General features: G+C 36.0%; 1 protein-coding gene across 8 annotated transcripts in view; it reads right to left on the bottom strand.

Moving 5' to 3' along the window:
* PRORP (protein only RNase P catalytic subunit) overlaps positions 1–23485 on the bottom strand; it is a 135352-nt gene that overhangs the window by 60576 nt on the left and 51291 nt on the right. For 7 of the 8 annotated variants that reach the window (XM_012098802.4, XM_042235682.1, XM_004017893.4 and 4 more), the window contains one exon: positions 17829–17936. The exons of the other annotated variant lie outside the window; for it this stretch is intronic. In XM_012098802.4, coding sequence (XP_011954192.2) covers positions 17829–17936 — 108 coding nt within the window. The remainder of the gene's footprint in view (positions 1–17828; positions 17937–23485) is intronic. 8 annotated transcript variants of the gene reach the window in all.

Genomic DNA, 23485 nt, shown 5'->3' with positions numbered 1-23485 from the left:
AAGAGTACTGGAGTGGGTGCCATTGCCTTCTCCAAAATTACTCTTAATTTACTCTAAAAATAATTCAGGATTAAAATGCACTAAGGAAAAAAAAAGAAACAATTTTCAGTATCTGTTACAGCTTCTTGTGTAACAAGTGAACAGTAACTAACGCCTTAGAAAGTTCAAAAGATAGTTATGTTTTAGGGTAGTATTTCCCCAAGTATATTTTGAAGGACTGGTATGTCCTTCAAAATGCTCTGTGAATAAAAGTTCCATGGTCAAATAATAGATCCTCTTTTGGAAAATATCTGCTGCATACACTGTATTCTCCTTCTCTCCATACTTCTTGTTTTGGCTAATTCCTCCATCTGAGTTGGACCCTATCGCTTTCTACCCTCTCAGATACTCTACACTGCCAGTCACTCCTTTTCTCTTACACAGTCAGCTTCAACCCTTCATCTGGATCCTCTGCTACCTGACCTCACACCTCACTCTCCCTTCAGATACCACCCTATTCCTATACTCCTTGCCTTACTGTTCTGCCTCAATGTCCTTTACTCTTTGTAAAATAGAAATTATATATTGTTTTCTGCCTTTGGTTCCTGTAATAGAGCTCCAAAACCCCTTATAATTTCCTAAGTGATAAAGGTACTAAGGTCATCTTTTGTTCTAATATTTGGTCTTTGATCCCAGTTCCTGAAACAGAGCTTCTAAATCCCTTGGAATTTCCAGGGTGTTAGATCCATCTTTTATTCTCATGAGGTAGGTTCCTAGAGTGCTTCAGGATGGGGGCTGGTCACCAGAAAGACCAAGCCATGTTTAGAAGCTTGAAATTTTCAGCCCCAGCCCACTTCCATCCTCTAGGAGGGCAAGAGGAGCCAGAAATTGATTCTATGATGATGGATCATGCCTGTGTGATGAAGCCTGCACAAAAATCCTAAAAGGATGGGGTTTAAGAAAATTTTTGAGCTGGTGAACACATCCAGGTGCAGGGAGGGTGCTGTATTTAAAATGTATCAAACAAATGTTATAGTAAAACAAACTTCTTTGGTTTTGAGTTATATAAATGTTTGGTTGTTCTGTGCATAAAAATAAGAACACATAGAGAGGACATAAGGACGTATTTTATGGTTTCTAAAGTGACACAAATAAATGTAAATAAAGCTCTATCAATATTTTACTTATTCTTTCTACTATTAAATCTTGGACTATCTTAATTTCTAAATGGGGGTAGCAACAGCTTAAACTTTTACATTTTTTTTTGGCAGGGGGCAATAGGGAGAGTTGGAGAAATAGAGAGTGGAGCTGTTTCATTCTAGAGCCTGAAAGCACTTAGGTAAGTGGCCACAGGGCACTCTCATTTTGAGACCAAGCCATATCCCATGAAAATCTGGAAAACGCTTTCCTTGAGTTGGCAAGTAAATGCTGGAGAGTTAAAGGAGAGAGAAAGGACACAAAACATAAGTAATCTCAGGGTGTTAAGGTTCAGCAGGTGTGGAACAGAAAAACCAATGGCTATAAATAAAAAGGAAAACAAATCTCAGGACAGCATGGAAAAGCAGCAAAATCAAGAACCAGGAGGAAAGATTCCTACCTATTCCTTTACAGCAACACACCAAGATTACTTTTTATGAGAAATACATGAAGAATGGTCTCTACATATACTGTATTTATAACCTTGCTAAAGAGAAGCCTTACATACTTGAAAGAATCATCACAGAATTCAAGTAATCTTTAAATCTAAATATAATCTTGCAGTTACATAAAGTAACTGTGCAGATGTGCCAGTTTCACTAATGCAGCTAAACTAGTGAAAAAACACAGGTAGAGCTAAACAGAACTCATGCAAAATAACCAAGTGTTCCGTATATCAAGGGTGGAAAAAAGTTAAGTTCTAAAGCATTTCAAACCACAGAAAGGGTAAGTTCTTTTCTTTGCATTTCCACTGACTCTAAAAATAAACCTCTATTATTATTTTCCAGATTATAAAAGAAATATAAGCCCATTATTTCAAAAAATTCTAACATAACACAAATGCATCATAATGAAAACCAACATTCTATATAACTATTCCCTTTGGAGGTAACTAGTGTTATCAGTTGGGAAATAGCTCCTGTTGAAACACTTGAGACACAGGAACAGGAGAGCCACTCTGAACAAGTGGATGCTATCACTTCAGTTTCTCCTTTGACTTGGACCCTTCATTCTCCACTGCTAAGAACAAAGAAAAGGAAAAAGAACATCCAAAACACATGCTGATCCTCCAAAACAGGCAAACCACAAACAGATTAACCCCTGGGGGGGGGGGGGGGGGGGGAGGATCAAAGGTAACTGGGTAAAATCGTCATACTACGTGGGAGAAATAAATATTACTTGATTTTGAGAAATGAAGTAAAAGTACAAAAAATACTACCCTCTCCTTTTCATCGTCCTCAATAGTCTAAAAAGCAGGTAGCACATTTTTCCTTCAAAGAAAACTGAAGCAGCCTACCTAATTAGCTAACTTTTTAGTTTTTTAAAAAATAATGTTGTACCAGCAATGAATTTTGCCAGAAGGAAGGAAGTACTTGAAAAAACACACAATTATGGGGTTTTGTCAAAGGAACATGGGAACAAACAAAAAGCTTGTAGTTGCCAAAACTAAAATAAGTGGACAACAAAATAAAGTAATATTAGATTATAACCCAAGTACAAAATAAATATCCATGAGTTCATAATACTATAAATAAATTATGAAAGAAATAAGTAAGTAGGGGAGAACAGACAAATTTCTAGATTAGAAGCATTCCAAACAATTTGTGTAAATATTCTGCCCCCAAAGAGGTGGAATATGACCGCTCGCTCTTTAAGTATGGGCTGCACACTGACTTCTTTCCAAAGATTACAGCATGAAAAGGGGGAAAAAAGAATAACTTCACAGTGGAGAAACCTGACAAGCACTTGCACAGCCAGTGTTTGACTGAAGTTAACACCAACAGTAGTTATGTTGATAGTGTCTACTTTTACTACAATGCTTTGGCAATGGCATTTTATCTCTGCAATCTTCTTCCCTCAAACCCATAACCCTAGGCTAATCAATGAGAAAAACATATAAATCCCAACTGAGAGACAGTCTACATAATACCTGACCAGTACTTCTCAAGACTGTCAAGGTCATCAAAATCAAGTAAAGTCTGAGAAACTGTCACAACCAAGAAGAGTCTAATGAGATATAACAATTAAATTTAATTTGGTTTCTTAAAAGGGACTCATGACATAAAAAGGACAGCAAGTGAGAACTAAGGGATCTGAGCAAAGTATGAATTTTGGGTAAAGAAAATGTATCCACATTGGTTCATTAATTGTAACAAATGTACCACACTAACGGAGGATGTTAATGGCGGAGAAAACTAGATATAGGCATATGGGAATTTCCTATATTCTTTTTAACTTTTCTCTAAATCTAAAAATACTCTAAAATAAAACCTTATTCATAAAAAGCTTTAAAAAAATCTAAAAAAGGGGGGAAGTATATCATTTTTTTGTATGAAGAGAATAAATGTCATATCAATTTTTTTCTGAATAAAAATAATGCCAATAAAAAGAATACTATTTACATGAGATATAAGATGATGCTATACTTCTGAGTTGAATGAATAAACAGCCAATCTTTACTTTTTCTATCTCTGTAACTTAATCCTCCTTTTTATTACCCAATAAGACTGTGTAACCAATTTCTTCATTGTCAAAATATATTTAAAAGAATTATATGAGATCCAAGCTGGATGTCAAGTCATGATGGCAGTACAGGAGAGTTAGGATATGAGCAGACTGTGGAATCGACTGACTACTTTGAACACTGACCCTCTTGTTATTAGCAATGTGACAAGCTAACTTAATCTTTCTGTTCTTAGTTTCTTCACTGTAGAACAGAAATAATAATAGTACCTGCCTTATGGAGTTGTACAGATTACATGAGATAATGCATTCAATTTTTAACACACAGAGAGAAATCAAAGTATGTTAGCTACCCCCTGTTGTGGTTCTCATCTTCAGGGTCAATGTTTACAATGAATAGGTTAAAATCACGAACAGAACCTGTAATTAGATACTACTTTGTGAGCATGAGTGACTGTGTGTGGGTGTGTGCATGGGGATGGTGAAGGACTTGGCTAAGGCCTGCAGCCTGACATCCTAGCACAAAGTGGCTCCCTAAAGCTAGGACTTAATTAGAAATCAAAGTGTAAGGAACCAAATATTATAATGTCTATGTGTCATTCTTTCTCTCTGATGACAAATCAAAGTGATAACCAACCAGGTGATGGACAATGAAATGTAACTGATAAAACACTGCAAAGAAGAATTTGGTATATTTAAAATGTTTTTACAACCATAGAACTATATAGCTTTGTGATTTTCCCTTTCAAGTTCTTATTTTGGTAAAAGATAGATATCGATAGAACATTTTATGTATATTTTGTGGGGTCATTTTGGTCCATTTGAAGAGGAACTACTGTTTCCATTTATCTTCCAAGCTTAAATCCAGTAAGATCTGCCTATCTATTACCTCTTCCCTAAACAGATGAGAAATTTTTCAAGAGGTTTTCCTGCCATTCATAACATAATGTATATGTATCTTTATGGAGAGGGAGACCTATTACATATAACTGCAAAGTTTCAGTTGGAGAAGGCAATGGCACCCCACTCCAGTACTCTTGCCTGGAAAATCCCATGGACAGAGGAGCCTGGTAGGCTGCAGTCCATGGGGTCGCTAAGAGTCAGACACAACTGAGCGATTTCACTTTCACGCACTGGAGAAGGAAATGGCAACCCACGCCAGTATTCTTGCCTGGAGAATCCCAGGGATGGGGGAGCCTGGTGGGCTGCCATCTATGGGGTTGCATAGAGTCAGACACGACTGAAGTGACTTAGCAGCAGAAGCAGCAAAGCTTCAACTAAGATTAATTCTATAACTATACACATAAGAAACTTCTTGGTATTTATAGTTCAGAAAAGACTGAGAAAAATGCTCTACTGATTGAATGATGTCATGTTGAGTTTGTAAGTTTCTTTTTTCACAGTAAAGAAATGGTACTTGCTATAATCACTTAACAAAATCCAAAGGCAATTCTGATATTTAAACTCACCTATGTCTTCAAATCTTATTTACTACAAATGAGATATATTAAGGATATCTGCTTTCTGACCAGATTTTTTTTAACTGCAATGAAATTATAAAAATTTAAAACAAGATTTAGTATTGCTGTCAATTACTGTGGACCAGAAGTGAAAAATTGGCTTACCTTTTTCCCAAAGAGATCAAGAAGCATGAGTCCCGCCACCAGGCCTTCTGACCAAATGGAAAGAGCATCCGTGATACTGAATTACTGAATCAGAGGCCTCTCTCAAGCTCATACATGTCTGATTCCTTTACTGCTGATGTTTATACAATTCATTCACCTGGTCATAACAAGGATGCTGTGAAGGGCGTGCACTGACTCATTAGGGCCCACAGGAGAAATCTGTTTGGCTTATGCTAATACATAACAGTACTTGTCCTGAACAATTTATTTCTATTTGAATTTATGAATTATGTGAATCCTACCAAATCAATGAATCCTATAGTGGAAGTAACTTCCTTGGAAGAAATCTTGGAACTGGATGTCTTCAAACTTCACTTTCTGCTCTCTCTCTCCCTCCTCGTCCTTAGCCTAGCTCCCTTGAGTATCTCTTTAAGAAAAAAGAAATGTTATAATGGGGTTATGGGGTGCTTATGAATGATGTGCAGGATAAAAGTTTGGATCCCTGCTCATCAAGGATTGTGTTTTCATCTTCAAGTTTGTCAACAGAATTTACAGTCAAATTAATAGAGCACTTACTTCATGGCACGAATTTCGTGCACCAACTTCAAACCTCTTATTTTTCCTAAGCTTATTTTCCTTTTGTGCTCTTTTCTTAAGTTTATTTTATTTTCTGTATGTTATTATAAGCATTTTATATCTCTTATAGAACAAAGTTGAGCAGAAAATAATCTATAAATAAATAATCTCCACTTCAGAGGGCAGTGAATACTTCATAAAAATACCCAGGGAAAAAAGCCACATCTAAATGAAACAATGCAATAAAACCTAAGATCTGAATCGATTGATCTTAATTGTATCTAAGTGGGAGAAAAATCAGCCTTTACAATGATGAAAGGTCTGAAATAGAAACTATTTTAAAAAGAAAATCATTTTTATCTTAAAATAAGTATCTTAATACAAAATAATGAATAAAGTGGTATCACTGTAACAATAATTAAGAATAATTTATATAGCTTCAAAAACACATTTAAGTAAATTTACTACTCACTCTGGAATTGCTCACCAGACTTAACAAATATTTAAAAATTTTTTTGGTTAAAGTGAGTACTCTACCTACCACATTCCTGAGATGCATGTTTTAAAATACTGTCATAGAAGTAAAGTACACACAGTAATGATTCACAAAGACAATCTCACCACACCCTAAATAGTTATCACACAAAAATTATCAGTGACACAACAAGAGGAGAATCAACTTGCCATTAAGATTTCACCAGAGAGAAAACAGATACGGGAACATGGCAACGCTGTTTTCCTAACAATGATGTTTTAAGATATGTGATCACTTGACTAATGCAATTGGGGAAATTTCTGTTTCAAACGCTATGCAGAGTATATCTTTTAGGGATATTTGGAAAGAAAATGACATGAGGCCAATTCATTACCAAAATTTTGCCTGACTTCCTCATCTTTCTACTTACTTCCTTGATCTCTTCACCAATAATATTACCCACTTTTCTGACAATTGATCATTCGCTTCATTAGCAACTGGTACATGTAAGAATAATTCTGAGTGGTGCATACCATTCTAGCAGTCACGTGACAAGACAGAACTCTTATACATGTCAAGCAGGTGAACTGGGTGGAATGGCACGTGGATGAAAGGAAGCACCTCCTCAGTTTGCTATTATTTGACCTAGGGCAACGTGACTTCTCTGACTTATCAAGTCATGAAAGATTGATAGTAAGGAAAAAACCCAAGAACCATTTTTTGTGTTCAGTGAATTCTGGATTGGCATCATCCACTAATGCCTATTTATTTCCCCAAGTCACTTGGGGGAATCACTCCTGACTAGCTAAAACTAACTTTTAAAAATGAGGAGTCAAGATTAGGTCTATCACCCATGCCCAAGTAATAAATTAGGGATGAGAGAACTCATCAAACCTTCTTAAAATCCAAAGAAATAGGACTTAAATGCCACTTAAATCCCAATGAAACAGGATTTAAACACCACCAGATGAGTTGCCTTAAGAGTTTCAGTCCAAGTTTATGGTTTCCACTGATTAACAAAAAATCTTCAGGCTTAAAAATACATACTAACAGTGACTTATTTGGGTGATTATTTCAGATGCCTTATAAAGAAACATGCAATTCCAGTGCTTTGATATTCCACATAATTACTTTCAATCTCAGGTTTTCCCCAATTAACATATTCTCTTTGGATCATTTAGCAGAGTTTTTTTTTTTTTTTTAAAGTTATTCTCTAGGCACAGAATGACTTTAATCATCATAATGCTAATATAACTACTTGATAACATAGCTGTTGGTTATGGAAACTTGACAAACTTCTATTTTGAAAGTGGAAGAAGTATATTATTCTTAGGACCAGGTTTCAGTACTGTAAAATGAGTTTCATATATTCAGTTTAAAAAATAGATTTTTACTAGAAGAATCATTTAGACATCTAATAATCTTGAGTATATGACTTCTATAATTGCTTGTTTTTGTAAAGTAGTATGAGTGCATTTCAGAAGAAATGTCTTTCTATAACAGTGGTTCTCAAAATGTAGTACCCAAACCAGCAGCATTAGCATTACCGAGGAAATTTTAAGAAATATGAATTCTCAGCCCTAACCTAGAACTTTTTAATCAGGAACTCTGGGTGTACGGTCAGAAATCCTGTTTTAGAAAGTCCTCTAGGTGAGACTGATGCACACTAAAGTTTCAGAATCAATATTCTAAAATATAGCAGAAACATTAGTAGTTAAGTTTAAAGATTTTAAATTTTCTTTTCTTTAAAAATACATGAATTTTTAAAAAGAGATCTAATGAGTACTCATAAATATATATAATTCTACAAAGTAAAAAGTGAAGTCCCTTCCTGGATTATAAATAATTGGATTAATAATTGTTCCTGTAATCCTTCACCTTAAAAACACTGAGAGAATCACTTTTTAAAATTCACTGGAAAGAAACTATTGTTAAGTAGTTAACTACAATTAAAATGTTTAGATGTAATCTCCAATCACTTATTTCCAGTCATTAGCAATGAGCAAAATTTATGAAAGTAAACTGGGAAAAATGACACGTTCTTGATTCCAGATTTCAATACAGGAAAAAAATTACTCAAATACCTCAGAGCAGACATGGGTCAGCCTTCTTTGAAGGCAATAAAAGCAGCATGACTCCCAAGTTCTGAAACCCCAGGAAAAACACCTTCTATCTCTAAAGGCAGTCCTTAAGAGCTAGTCTTTAAGCAGGAGAAACAATTACATAGAGAAGAATATTAAAAGTTGAGGAGGTATAATAAAAATTTTGCTTCAATACTTAATCTGACATTTGCACTTACAAACATAATAAGGAGTTTCCTTGTCACTATAACATTATTGAAACATAATTTCAAGCACAGCTGGTGTCAAACTCGAAACATTTCTTTCTATAACTTGATAAAAAAAAATGCCCAGGTTTTATAAATGCATACCAAAAAACACTGAGCATAGTTTATTTTATCTTAGGTTCTTTATGGTATTGAAACATTTACAAGGGGTTATGTAAATCAATAGAAAGAAATAAAATAACTTGGGTGGCAGGAAAAAATGAGAACTCACTGCCAAGTAAATGCTACTGCCAAATAACTTTTAATGGCTAATACCCTTTCTTCCATTTTTCTCTCACTGTAGTAAAACCAAAAGAGATGGCAATCAAAACAAATTCTGCAGTGCTTCTACCAAACTACTTTCTATTCAATGCACTAAGCATGCTGTAAGAATGAAAGCATTTGGTGCTGATGCCTGAACATAATTCTTTTAAATTACATTATAAATTTTCTTTCTGTGGAAGCTATTTTAAACCAATTCTCTGTTATCTACAAAAATAGGGAACAGAGTTTGGAACAGCTAGCAACTAAAATGATGTACTTTTTCCCCTATACACCCTCCACTAGAGGAGCTTATGAACAAGTGAAAACCCTAAATGCAACCTGCAAAAGGAGCAAGATACAAAAACATTAGGACTAAATCCTGGGTAGGTACGTTTACGATGGTGACAGGGGAAGTGGTTAACAAGAGCGGAAAGTGTAGGGGGAAAAAAAAGGAAGTTTTCTAGTTTATATCCTTCTGTTTTCTGGGTGAAAGCTCAGTATTTCCCTGTCCCCACAGGCAAACTTACATCACCAATTATGAACAATGACTTGATGGCTCAAAAGAAAAATCCATCTAAAAATGAAAGTTATGAAAGTATGTGTAAAGTATGAGTTATAGAGACTTTACAATTCCTACTTGATCATTCTAGGGAAAAGGATCAATAAAAGCATCAGTTCTTCTCACATAAAACCACAGTAAAGGAATCTGATACGGAAAAAAGAACTAGGCACAGACAGGTTGCATTGACAAGATAAACCTCATTTCTGGTTCCTAGACTTGACCATTATAACAGGCAAGACATCACTAACTTCAGTGTGGTAGTCATCAGAGCTGTGAAAAAACACTAATCCTCTTTCTCCTCCTAGATGCATGATGGGACTGTCTTTCCTACCATGCTGAACTCAGGTTAGCTATGTAGCTTGTGTTCGCTGGAATCACAACTGAGCAGAAGCTCTGAGTCAGTGTGTACTTCACGACTTTCCCTTTTCCCTCTGCCACAGTGACTGGCGATATTCCAGAAAGTTATTCTAGGTCTTGGAATCAGAATGGTGATGACAAAGATGACCTCAAATGGACATACAGCATGAACAAAAAATGGTTTGTTTTAGGCCACTGAAAATTTGAGTTTATTACTGCAGCATTACCTAGCCTATCCTGACTAATATAGTCAGTCTTTTGTTTTCTCTATACTGTTGGTATATTTCTTATTTACTTACTCTACAGAGAAGTTAGCCATTTATTTACAGACTAAATTTAGGTTCTAAGCATCAGTTCAAAAAGAATGAAGATCTCAAACTGAAAAAACTACAAGATTAGATAGTCAGTTATTTAAATTAGGAGACTAAACACATAATAAAAGAAAACTATGCTTTTATTTTTATAAAGTTAAGACCATGAACAACTAAGTACACTCACAGATTGTTGTGGCTTTTCCCCTTTTTCATTTATTGGAGTTAAGTGCCAGGCACTGCAATAGTGCTTTTCAAGAATTAGCTCACTTAATCATTACAAAGGAACCGGGAGGTTACATAACTTATCCTAGGTTCTATAGCTACTGCGTGATGTAAGCAGCCAAAAGTAAAACTCAAGAAGTCTTTCAGTTAATCCTGAAAAGCAGCTAAGTCATTTCTAACAGGTCATATGAATTACTTTACATTCATTTGTTCATTCTTTCATTCATTCACTAAGTACCTACTGAGTACTTATTATGTTCAAGGCCCCTTTCTCAGTGCTGAGGATATGACAGCAAGCAAAGTACACAATACGTTGAATCTCAGGGTATTCGCATTGTAATGGAGGACACTAATAAAGTAAATAGAGAAATGTATAGATAACTATAGATACTAAGTGCTACGAAGGAATTAAATCAATTATCTACTGCTGTGTGATAAACCACTCAAACACTTGGGTTAAAATAATCACTACCTTTCTCACAACACTATGGGTTGGCTCAGCTAGATATTATTCTGTTCCACATATTATAGGCTAGGCTAATTCATGTGCTCACAATCAGCTGGCAGGTTGCCTGGACGTTGTCTGGTCCTAGATGACTTTACTCACATCATCCACCACAGAAACAAATAAGTCTGTATAACTGAAAATACAGGGAGACGTTGGGTGAGGAGCGTAAAGTTACTTCAGAAGAATCAGGGAAGACCTCTGGTATGTTTGAAAAATAGGAAAAGTTATACTGTATCTATAATTCAGTGAAAGGCAAAGAAAAAAAATCAGAGATGAGGTTGAAAACAGAGGTAAAGATAAGATGATGAAAAGTACCACAATCCATGAAAAGGAACATGGCTTTTATTCTAAGTATCCTGCAAAATCAGTGAGGCAAGGATGAAGAAGCAAGGACACTTGGGAGTTTAGGTGAGAGATGATGTTAATGGAGATAGAAAGAAATGGTTAGATTACAGGATATACTTAGGAAGTATGATCATTAAAATTTGTCAGTCAATTGGATGTTGGGTTACTGAAAAAAGTAGCTGAGGCTACAATCCTTGGAGGATAGTGGTGCAAATCACTCACTCACTTAAGTTTTAAAAAAATGGCTACAACTTAATTTCTACATAATTTCTAACTTAATTAAATTTAATTACTTAAATTTAGCTAATTAAACTTGATCTCTAAGCATAATTTTTGCAGTGTTTTTCCTCAAAAGTATCTGTAAGAGCCAAAATAACATGTTGTTGGGAGGTGACTGTTCATAAAATAATCCATGCTGCTCCATAAACGTAGTTTATTAAATTAAAAGAAATTGAGTTCAAGAAAATCCAAAACACTGCATCTTGCAGCAAAGGTTGGCTCAAGTGCTACATAAGGGTTCACACGTAACACTTTCTAATCTAGTCATTGTTTTCTCCAAAATTACAACATGTTCTGGAGAAAATGTTACAAAACTGTTTTGTAATACTTGGAATTTTTTAAAAAAAATTCTTACCCCATGTATTTTGGGTAAACATTATTCTCCATTCTGACATTCCAAGTAAATTTTTAAGAAAAGAGTTCTATATAAACACAAGAATCACAGTCATGGACAAAAGGATGCGAAGTATACTATGACTTTCTTGTTTACATAACGTAAGCGTTAGCCTAGTCATGTTCCAGCATTCATAGCATTTATCAGCCTGCAGATACATCTTCACATTTCAAAACCTTTTACCTGGCACTGAAAAGTGCTCAGTAAACAGTAACTGATTCTACACTGGAATTCCCTGCTAAGATGCTCTGTTCTTAAAATGAAAGCTTTATTAATTAATCTACCAGTTACTCAGAACCCTTCCTTCTTCTCAAAAGTAAAAATGCAAACCAAAACCTTTCTTCTGAAAACGTGCAACAAAAAAAGCACTGTTTAAAAGCAGAATACACTTAACCCTTGAAAAACATCTAAAAGGTGAGTAGCAAGTTTTATTAAACAAATGAATTGGGCTTCCCTCATAGTTCAGTTGGTAAAGAATCTGCCTGCAATGCAGGAGACCTGAGTTCGATTCTTGGGTCAGGAAGATCCCCTGGAGAAGGAAATGGCAACCCACTCCAGTATTCCTGCCTGGAGAATTCCATGGATAGAGGAGCCTGGCAAGCTACAGTCCATTGGGTCGCAAGAGTCGGACACAACTTAGCGACTAAAGAGAGAAACAAATGAATTAGAAAGTGTCAAGGCTAGTCCCATCTAAATCTCACTGTACCCTCAAATATGTTGGTTTATCATCCATTTAAGATTGTTTCCCTAAAAGGGAACCCTCCTACACTGTTGGGGGGAATATAAATTGGTATAGTTACTATGGAAAACAGTATGGAGGTTCCTTAAAAAACTGAAAACAGAGTTACTATATGATACAGCAATTCCACTCCTGGGAAGATATCTGAAGAAAACTCTAATTTGAAAAGATAAATGCACCCCAATGTTCACAGCAGTACTATTTACAATAGTCAAGACATGGAAGCAGCCTGTGTCCAATAACAGATGAACAGATAAAGATGATGTGATGTACATATACAAGGGAATACTACTCAGCCACAAAAAACAATGAAATAATGCCATTTGGAGCAACAGGAATGGATCTAGTGATTATCACATTAAGTCAAACAGAGACAAATATCATAGGATATCACTTATATGAAGAATCTAAAAAATGATTCCAATGAACTCATGTATAAAACAAAAAGACTTACAGCCATAGAAAGCAAACTTATGTTACAAGAGAGGTAATATATTAGGAGTTAGGGATTAGCAGAAACAAGCTATTATATATAAAACAGATAAATAATAAGGTCCTACTATATAACACAAGAGAACTCTGATCAATGTTATATGGCAGTCTAGATGGGAGGAGAGTTTAGGGGAGAATGGATACATGTATATGTATGGCTGAGTCCCTTTGCTGTACACCAGAAACTATCACAACATTGTTAACTGGCTAATACTCCAATGTAAAGTAAAGTCAAAAAAAAATAATAAAACTTCCAAAAAAAGAAAAGACATGCTGTGTACAGCTAAATCTGTACATTCTCAGGCAATGGCAACCACCAGTTAAGTCTCAACTCTGCATGGTAACTGGCAAGTTTTTACTGATATCAATTATAAGATATAATCTGACTTCCAAAAAATTCCAAATATAAAAAGATATGTTTGAAAATTGAGAAAATAAATTCACAACCAGAACTATTTTTAGTTCCTTAAATCTCAATCACCCCTAAGCTGTAGGCTCTGAGTTCAAGATATGTGATGATCAAGGTGCTACTCCCTAAGTAATGAATTTAAAATGGTCTCTTCTTATTTATGAACTTACAGAGAACAATGCTGGCTATATAATTAACCATTAATGCAAAAGGACAAAGTAGAATTTGTAATATATAATGCAGAGAGTTCATGAGACGAACATAAATGAGCTGTACATTATTCCACAGAAAAAGGCTGGAAGATTCTGCACACAAAGATGAAAAATTCAAGAATTAGGATTCCTAATCTTTTCCTTTGTGCACACTTAAAGCCAACCATATTAAGAGAGAGAGAGAGAAAGGACAAATAAAATGGTCAAGAATATTTCCTTTCCGGGCTATTTTATTAAACTTTGTTTACAAATTTTAAAATGTTTCAGCTAAGGAATCTGGGTTAAAAACTGTTCAGCTCTATTCACTTAGCAGATTCATAGCACAAATGCAACTAAGTAGTTGAAGCAATCACGTAATGAGCAACTCTGAATAAATGTACTCTATTTGGGCACTTTTATAACTGTTGGTGGGAATATAAATTGCTTCAATCATTTTGGAAAGCAATTTGGTAATATATAGTGAGACCTTTAAAATTATCCATACCCATTGACTCAAGAGTCCTATTTCTGGGAATCTATTCTCAAAAAATCATCTGAAACATCCTGAGATCTTCTTCCAAGCATTATTTACCATAGTGAAAAATGAGAAACAATCTAACATGCCCACCAACAGGCAAATGATTAAAAAATTGTGGTACATCCATAAGATACAGTTATTTTAGAATATTTACCAAGAATGCCTTTTTACTTTTCCTGATGATGAGTTTTAAATTTCAAACATATATTCATTGTGAAAGAAAATTTTAAAAATAAAAAATTGAAATTCTCTTGTTGTCTTATACTATATCCCCAATTCCTAAAGTTAACTATCCTAAAGTTTTTATGTGTAACTTCTGGAATTTTCCAGTCATATACAAATTTACCTAACAAACATTTATATACGGGTAACCCTTTGGTTTGCTTTTAACACAAGTAGGGCCATACAGTTGCTGCACAACTAGTTTCTTACACTTACTTTGGCTATCATTCCATATCAGTACATATAGATCTATCTCATTCATTTAAAATAGATGTTTCAATATGTATCAGGTCCTAGAATGATAGATATTTAAGTTGATTAGATTCTCTGCTTACAAGCAATGCTGTAACTAACACATTGGGACATAAAATTTTATATACTAGTGTGAATATAACAGTTCCTAAGAGAAGAATTTCAGCATTTTAGGCATTCAAAGTCATTGCCAAATTACCCACCAGAAAAACACTGTACCTAACTACATCTAAAAATGTTCAAACATTTTTAAAATTTGTAAACAAAGTTTAATAAAATAGCCCAGAAAAGAAATATTCTTTACCTACTCATTTGTCCTTTTTTTCTCTCTCTCTTAATATAGTTGTCTTAAAGTGTGCACAAAGGAAAAGATTAGGAATCCTAATTCTTGTTTTTTGTTTTTGAATCCTAACCCTCCTCTCTACCTTTCTAAACCAATCAAAATATAGGATACTATTAACTTTGAAATTTCTGCCAGTCTAGAAGACAAACATTTTCATTTGCATAACTATAATTATGAATAAGGTTAAACCACTTTTCTACTGCTTGGTTCTTCTTTTTCTTACAGACTTACTTATAAGAAACCTTGGTACAGTCAGGAAATTAGCCCTTTGTCATTTGTGCTACAATTTTTTTTTCAGTTTGTTTTTATGTTTAAACAATGTTATAGTATTTTTTACCTTCCAGCAAATTTCTCTATTCTTCCCATTAGAGTTCCTGAATTTTATATATGCTTCAAAGGTCCTTTCATCTTAAATATTTTAAAACAGTCCTGATTTCTCTTACTCCTTTTATAGCTTCGCTTTTATTGAGAGTTTTCAACAACTATGAATTAAAATATAGATATATAAGCTCACTTAGGTTAAAAAAATAGAAAAATACTGCAAGGAAATAAAACACTGTCCGTGATTATAGTTGAATGTTAGGATTATATAAAATTTTCTTTTCTATAACTTTCAAATTTTCTACTATGAACATGCATTACTTTTATAATCATAAGAAAATAACATTTCTTAAAATCATATTTTTAATTTTTCTTAAGTTTTTGATGGAACTGGCTTCAATCCTCAATCAAGTATTATTTGAGTACCTCACCTAGAGTCTAACAGTACTACTAAATCTAATACTAAGGCAGAGATTTGTTATTTCCTTTTAGCTCCATTGACATGGATGACAAAACAGGAGAAAATCTTAAACTGCTCAACAGGGGATAGCTGAAAGCAAGAGTTACAGTTCCATTTGAGAAGTTACTTTGAATAGTAATCAATAATAGTGACACCTATTAGGTACTTAGTATATACCAAGTATTCTTCACAACATCTTTAAGAGATAGGTACTATTATTAGGTCTGTTTTACAAATTGGGAAAGTAAGGCACAGAGAGGTTAAATAAATCACTCAAACTATGAAAGCAATTTAAAGTGGTAAGTTGACTATAAAGAGCCTGGTTCCAGAATCCCCGTTCTTAACTTCTAATCTAAAATGCTACTTTAAAGCTATTTAAAATGTTATTAAATGTTATTCAGGTGATGTCTCTTAAGCTGAGTCTCCAAGCTGAAATTTCCCAAATATAATGCCAAGTGCACTGCCACAAGTTCTCTGAAAAGTTGGGTAATAACAACTACTTGTCACATAAGCTGTTGCTTACATTAAATTATTTAAAGAGTAGAAGCTAAAAGTAGTGGCAGACATCATGATTTCCCTGGCCCATCATTTGTTCTCTGCCTCTGTACTTGCCAAAATCTGCTAAAATCTTAAAAAATGTGCAGTTTTCTCCCACAAAGCTGGAAGATGTGTCCACTACAACATATTCAACATTGTACTGGCAAAAGTGAGCCCATTTGGGCTACATATTTCAGGCAAGCTAATCTTTTGCTTTGTTTGAAGCTGAAAGACAACCAAAAAGTACACAAACAAGAAACTTTTTATTCTCACGGATTAAATGGGAATGAACCCTTCTGATTCTGAGCTCTACCATGCCTTAGTGATAATACTTTCATGTTTCCTATTCTGGCTTTGTCTTTGTCAATGTTACTGCTTCAAAAGACCCCTCGAGTACCTAAGAGACAAAAATAATTTCAACTTACTTTTGTGTTTTTTAAAAATAAAGCAGTAAAAAGTACATATCTGACCATAAAAATGCAGCCACAAACAAAGGAAAGGCATATAAAGAAATTTCTATAAATCAACCTTGTCCCTTGTGAGTACTTGTAAGCTTTTCTGAGTATAAATGGTCAAATTGGACCAGTATTGATAGCATCTCTGAGAAAAAGCTTTTAAGTTGGCAGCAATTTTTACGAAATAATAGTTTAACTACAGATAAACGGCCATAGATTGCCAGTGGTAAGATCCACAAGTCTGAAACCCAAGAGCTCTCTACAATCAAATTTTGATGTTATGACTGCTTTTTAAGGATGTACTGTACAAAATTGGCCTTAATTTTCTAATCTGTAAAAATGAGAATTAAAATAATTGCTCACTATGCTATTAAAAAAACCTTATATTCCTATTAAAAACTACTAAGACACTTAGAAATTGATTGAACAAATGATTGTCTTACCAAAAAAAGAAATGCTTAGTTTAATTTATGAACACAGCATGTCTGGAAGAACAGATATGTGAGTAATGGGTAGCCTATCCCTTCTCCAGTGGATCTTCCCAACCCAAGAATCAAACTGGGGTCTCCTGCATTGCAAGTGGATTCTTTACCAACTGAGCTTTCAGGGATGCCCCAATGAGTGATTAACACCTCTTAATAGTATAAGTTGATAAATTTCAAGTGGAGGGATGTGATCCACAGGGACAAGATAGAATAACCCAAAGAGTAGAGACCTATAATGTTAGCTAAAGGTTACACAAAAAAAGGCTGAACTGGCCCTTTATTACATAGACTTTGGAATCTTTCACTCTTGCCCAGCCAGCGAGAGCCACTTGTCAGAAACAAAAACAGTGAATCTTAGATGACTGGTTGGTCACTGTGGCACTTTTGAGAACTTCTTTTTAGAGGAAGGGAAAATGGGGAACTAAGAGAACCAAGGAAGATCACAAATGAGTCCAATAAATATTTCTAGAGATGTGGAATAACAAAACTTGTACTTACAACTTGAGATTCACGAGCTTTAGGAAACATCTTGGCAACATTGAGCCCATCAATGACAACATCAAAAGGAGGACAGTATTTTACAAAGTTCTGAAATCTCTTAAGTTCCTAAAAAAATAGTCAGATAAAATAATAAGAACCTAGTAAGGTCTTTATCATAAACATACAGATATAACTTCCATTATTGTTCTGGAAAATCAAAATATTCTTTCCTTAAAAATATACAAACACACACACATACAGAAATATGCTTTCAAAATGAAATCTGTAAAGACTAGCCTACCAGGTGCAACTGCATGTAATTATCTGATATCTCATAATCTCATAGTGCTTTACACTTCACAAAGTACATAACATGGTATTTCAACTGAGCTGTAATCAGTTATCTAGCCTGCTAAACTGACACATACAGCAGTAATGAGGAGAATAAAATGTCAAAATCTCTATGCTCTATTCTATAAGCCAAGGAGAAATTAATCTGAGATATGCTAGTCTACCAATGTAACCATGTGCAAGAACAAGGCTCTATAATTTGTACTCCTCTTTTATCAACAGGATTTGGTTACTCATGGCTATTTTGAAGAGCTGAAAATTCATTCAACATTCATCAACAAAAATTTGTTCAGTGCCTACTCAATTTTTTTGCCTAGCAGTTACTAAAGAGAAAAAATCCCAACTTAATGGAGCCTGCATTTTAATGGGAAGAGACACAATATAAACAAGTTAATATATGAATGGCAAAGGTGATGAGTGCTATGGGTGGAAGAAACATAGGAGAGAAAGTTCTACTCCTGGTAATGACGAAGTAGTCTATAATGGACTACCAGATAACATGACATTATCTATATAAAAAGTAATTATTTGAAGGTACTAGAAAATGAAGGCAATGGCACCCCACTCCAGTATTCTTGCCTGGAAAATCCCATGGACGGAGGAGCCTGGTAGGCTGCAGTCCATGGAGTCACGAAGAGTCGGACACGACTGAGTGACTTCACTTTCGCTTTTCACTTTCATGCATTGGAGAAGGAAATGGCAACCCACTCCAGTGTTCTTGCCTGGAGGATCCCAGGACAGGGGAGTCTGGTGGGCTGCCGTCTCTGGGGTCACACAGAGTTGGACACAACTGAAGCAGAGACTTAGCAGAGAATGACCAAAAGCAAGAAAAAATTGAAGAGAACACAACATTTAAAAGGTTTGATAGTTTTAAAACATGTCTGAAAAATTCTGACATTCCTCACCCTCAAAAGTGTAGTTGCTCAGTTGTGTGTGACTCTGCAATCTCATGCATGGTAGCTTAGCACGCTTTTCCATCCATGGAATTTTCCAGGCAAGAATACTGCAGTAACTTGCCATTTCCTTCTCTAGGGGAGCTTCCTGACCTGAGATTCAAACCCAGGTCTCCCACGTTGCAGGCAGATGCTTTATTCTCTGAGCCACCAGGGTGAAGTCTAATTCCCCCCACTTGAATAGAAGCTTTTCTTTGTGACTGCCTCAATGCATGAGTGTGGCAAAAGTGACACTATGTGACTTCCAAGGCCAGTTAATAAAAGGAAATACAGCTTCCATCTGGCTCTCCCTCTTGGGATGCTTGCTCTTAGAAGCCAACTATTATTAAAAAGCTCGGGCAGAGGTCATGCACAGGTATTCTACCTGAAAGTCGAACCTAGTCCCAGCCAAAAGCCAACATCAACTGTCAAATCGATGAGTGAGGGAGATTTCAAGATGACTTTAGCCTCCATTTGATCACAACAGTAGAAGAGCCAAGCAAGATCCACACAACTGAGTTCAGTCAAACCCTAGAACCATAATAATAATAGGTGATTGTTTCTGTTTAATGCCACTATATTTGGGGTGATTTGTTATGCATCTATGGATAACCAGAAAAGAAGTGAACTGCAGCAGGAGAAATTTGCCTGTATACAGCTTTTTGCCAGAGGGCACTCTAGTCAGCATGGTGAAAGTGAAAGTGAAGTCGCTCAGTCCTGTCTGGCTCTTTGCGACCCCATGGGCTGTAGCCTACCAGGCTCCTCTGTCCATGGGATTTTCCAGGCAATAGTCCTGGAGTGGATTGCCATTTCCTTCTCCAGGGGATCTTCCCAACCCAGGGATCAAACCCAGGTCTCCCACATTCGCTGGGAGCCAGCATGAGGAACTCCGCCCATGGCAAAGGTCATGAGGAACGAGGCTTGGAATACGCAAAGGCGTGATCAAGCCTCAGGAAACCCCCTGTTCCCGAGCATCTAACCCCCAAACCAAAGTCTGTTTTATGCTCTCACCTATACCTCTGACTTTACGGGGGGCTCTCCCCCATAACCATTTCTCTTGGAGAAGGAGTAAACGCGCAGCTCCAAGGCAATAAAAATTCCTGGGCGTGACAAGAGTGTTTCAGCTTACGGACTCCTCTGAAGGTTATCTAGCCCACCTATATAGGTTCTTCCGGTCACATGTGATTGTTTACAGCCTTCCAACCTGAGAGGCATGAGATGTTTTAGACTTACTAAAGGCAAATTCTTTTGGGGAATTAGAAATTATTAGTATAATGGGTTGGTTAGGAATTATATTGGTGAAGGGTTTTTCATCTGTTGTGTCAATAATTGCTGTTAATTCCCTACTCTGGGTGGGACAAGGGTGTCTCAGGTCAAACCTCTCTGCTGACAGACTAGCTTGTGTGATAGGATTATCCATACTCCTGCCATATGATTGTTGACTACCTCTTAACCATAAACAGCACAGAGAGTTTTGGAGTATTTTGAGAGTCTTAATTAGCAGAGGGCTTTTTCTTCTTGTTGAGTCAATGATTGCCACCAGGCCTCCATATCCTTAGGCACTTGGGAATATATTAATCAATATATTTGGACTATAGAAAAGGAAATATGGTAGTTTTTGATGTTAGCAATACTAGACTTTTTGAGTTAATGGATTTTCTCTTTTGTAATAGATCGCTGTACTTTGTTATAAATCACTGTGTCCTTGCTATGTAAAAATGTAACTTTATCATATCTTAAGACTAAATAGATCTTAAGGGGAGCATTGGTGAAAGGATTTTCATTTGTTGGGCTGATGTTTGCTGCTAAATCTCCATGTTCTCTACCCTTATAATGAATATAACTAGCATATAGGAAGAAATAAGTATTAACCTTTAAGCATATAGAAGAAATAAGTATTAACCTTTAAGACTAATCATGTTAACCTTGGGTTAAATAAATTCCTTTCTTGACTGTAACTCACTACACCCTCACCCTATAGGAATGTAACTTTATTTGGAGGGTGGTGCCTGGTTTAAGAAAAAACACTCTTGGAAGAAATAATTTTTTTGGTTATCAGAAAGAAAGGATCACAAAATGTCAGCAGGTCTCACTCATGGCCAGAAGATGATGTACCTTTTTTATACATTTATGTGAAGCACCTGATTTTGACAAAGGTCAGGACTGCTGACTCCCGCGTGACTCTGTATTCATCCCTATGAGTAACAAAAGGTATACAAGCAAACCCAAAAATAAAGAAATTGGATCAGTTTCCGGAAAGACTGGTTCCCCCGTGTCACTTCTTTCTTGCCCTCGTTTTTCTGGCTGAATTCCCGTCTGGAGCATGGATGCTATTCCACGTAATCCAAGTTATTCAGCCTCTTTTTCTCCACTAAACTTCCTACTACACTATCCATTTCTAATCTCTCTATATCTGTGATTAAGTATGTATTTTTCCAAAGATGCTGACTCCATCCCCACCTTCGAATCACCCTGGATCCACCGGGGCTGGACCCCGGCACACATTGTAGACAGACGCTTTAACGTCTGAGCCACCAGGGAAGTCAGCATGGTAGGGAGGGGCAATTGAAAATCAACCAGAAAACTGTAGACTGATTGGTTTGAGAAATCATAATCAATTGGTTTGAGAAGATAAGAGATTCAGGTTGTCAGAGAGGCTGGAAAGTTATAAAAAGAATATTAGGAAAGAGGTAACTGCAAAAATCTGTGTATAAATCTGCTAAATCCTTAGCTCTTGATCTACTCATGTACAGAAGCAGACTCCAAGGAGCCCAGGGCAGGGGGTAGGGGGAACAGGCGAAAGACTTGAACAAAAATTTCAATTACTATCCACTGCAAAAACAGCTTCCCTGGTTGCTCAGATGGTAAAGAATCTGCCTGCAATGCGGAAGAGTGGGATTTGACCCCTGGGTCAGGATGATCCCCTGGAGAAGGGAACAGCAACCAACTTCAGTATTCGTGCCTGGGAAATTCCATGGACAGAAAAGCCTGGCGGGCTACAGTCCACTGGGTCAAAAAGAGTCAGACAGGACTGAGCGACTACACTTTCACTTTCAGCAAAAGCAGCAGAGTTTAGACTTTGAGTCTAACCAAGTTTAACAGTCTGGCAAAGCAAAAAATCAATTACCTCTAGAGGAAGATAACAGAATCCAAAGCCTTTGAATTTTACAACATGCCCATCACAATGTCCAAAACACAATTTAAAAATTAATAAACAAGAAATAGGAAAATGTGACCCACAGTCAAGAGAGAAGAAAGTCAAAAGAAATCAACCCAAGGTCCAGATGTTGGAGTTAGCAGGCAAGAAATTTTTATTTATTTATTTATTTATTTATTTTTAATTTTTATTTTTACTTTATTTTACTTTACAATACTGTATTGGTTTTGCCATACTTTGACATGAATCCGCCACGGGTGTACATGAGTTTCCAATCCTGAACCCCCCTCCCACCTCCCTCCCCATATCATCTCTCTGGATCGTCCCCGTGCACCAGCCCCAAGCATCCTGTATCTTGCATCGAACATAGACTGGTGATTTATTTCTTACATGATACTATACATGTTTCAGTGCCATTCTCCTAAATCATCCCACCCTCTCTCTCTCCCTCAGAGTCCAAAAGTCCATTCTATACATCTGTGTCTCTTTTGTTGTCTCGCATACAGGGTTATCATTACCATCTTTCTAAATTCCATACATATGTGTTAGTATACTGTATTGGTGTTTTTCTTTCTGGCTTACTTCACTCTGTATAATTGGCTCCAGTTTCATCCATCTCATCAGAACTGATTCAAATGTATTCTTTTTAATGGCTGCGTAATACTCCATTGTGTATATGTACCACAGCTTTCTTATCCATTCATCTGCTGATGGACATCTAGGTTGTTTCCATGTCCTGGCTATTATAAACAGTGCTGCGATGAACAATGGGGTACGTGTGTCTCTTTCAATTCTGGTCTCCTCGGTGTGTATGCCCAGCAGTGGGATTGCTGGGTCATATGGCAGTTCTATTTGCAATTTTTTAAGGAATCTCCACACTGTTCTCCATAGTGGCTGTACTAGTTTGCATTCCCACCAACAGTGTAAGAGGGTTCCCTTTCTCCACACCCTCTCCAGCATTTATTGCTTGCAGACTTTTGGATCATAGCCATTCTGACTGGTATGAAATGGTACCTCATTGTGGTTTTGATTTTCATTTCTCTGATAATGAGTGATGTTGAGCATCTTTTCATGTGTTTGTTAGCCATCTGTATGTCTTCTTTGGAGAAATGTCTATTTAGTTCTTTGGCCCATTTTTTGATTGGGTCGTTTATTTTTCTAGAATTGAGCTGCATTAAGTTGAGCAGGCAAGAAATTTAAAGTAGCTATTATAAATAGATTTAAGAATTTAAAGG

This window comes from Ovis aries, chromosome 18 (assembly GCF_016772045.2).
Source record: "Ovis aries strain OAR_USU_Benz2616 breed Rambouillet chromosome 18, ARS-UI_Ramb_v3.0, whole genome shotgun sequence".
In the NCBI taxonomy this organism is placed as follows: Eukaryota; Metazoa; Chordata; class Mammalia; order Artiodactyla; family Bovidae; genus Ovis; species Ovis aries.
The sequence above is the reverse complement of the archived record's forward strand: the minus strand, read 5'-3'. Positions and strand labels throughout refer to the sequence as shown.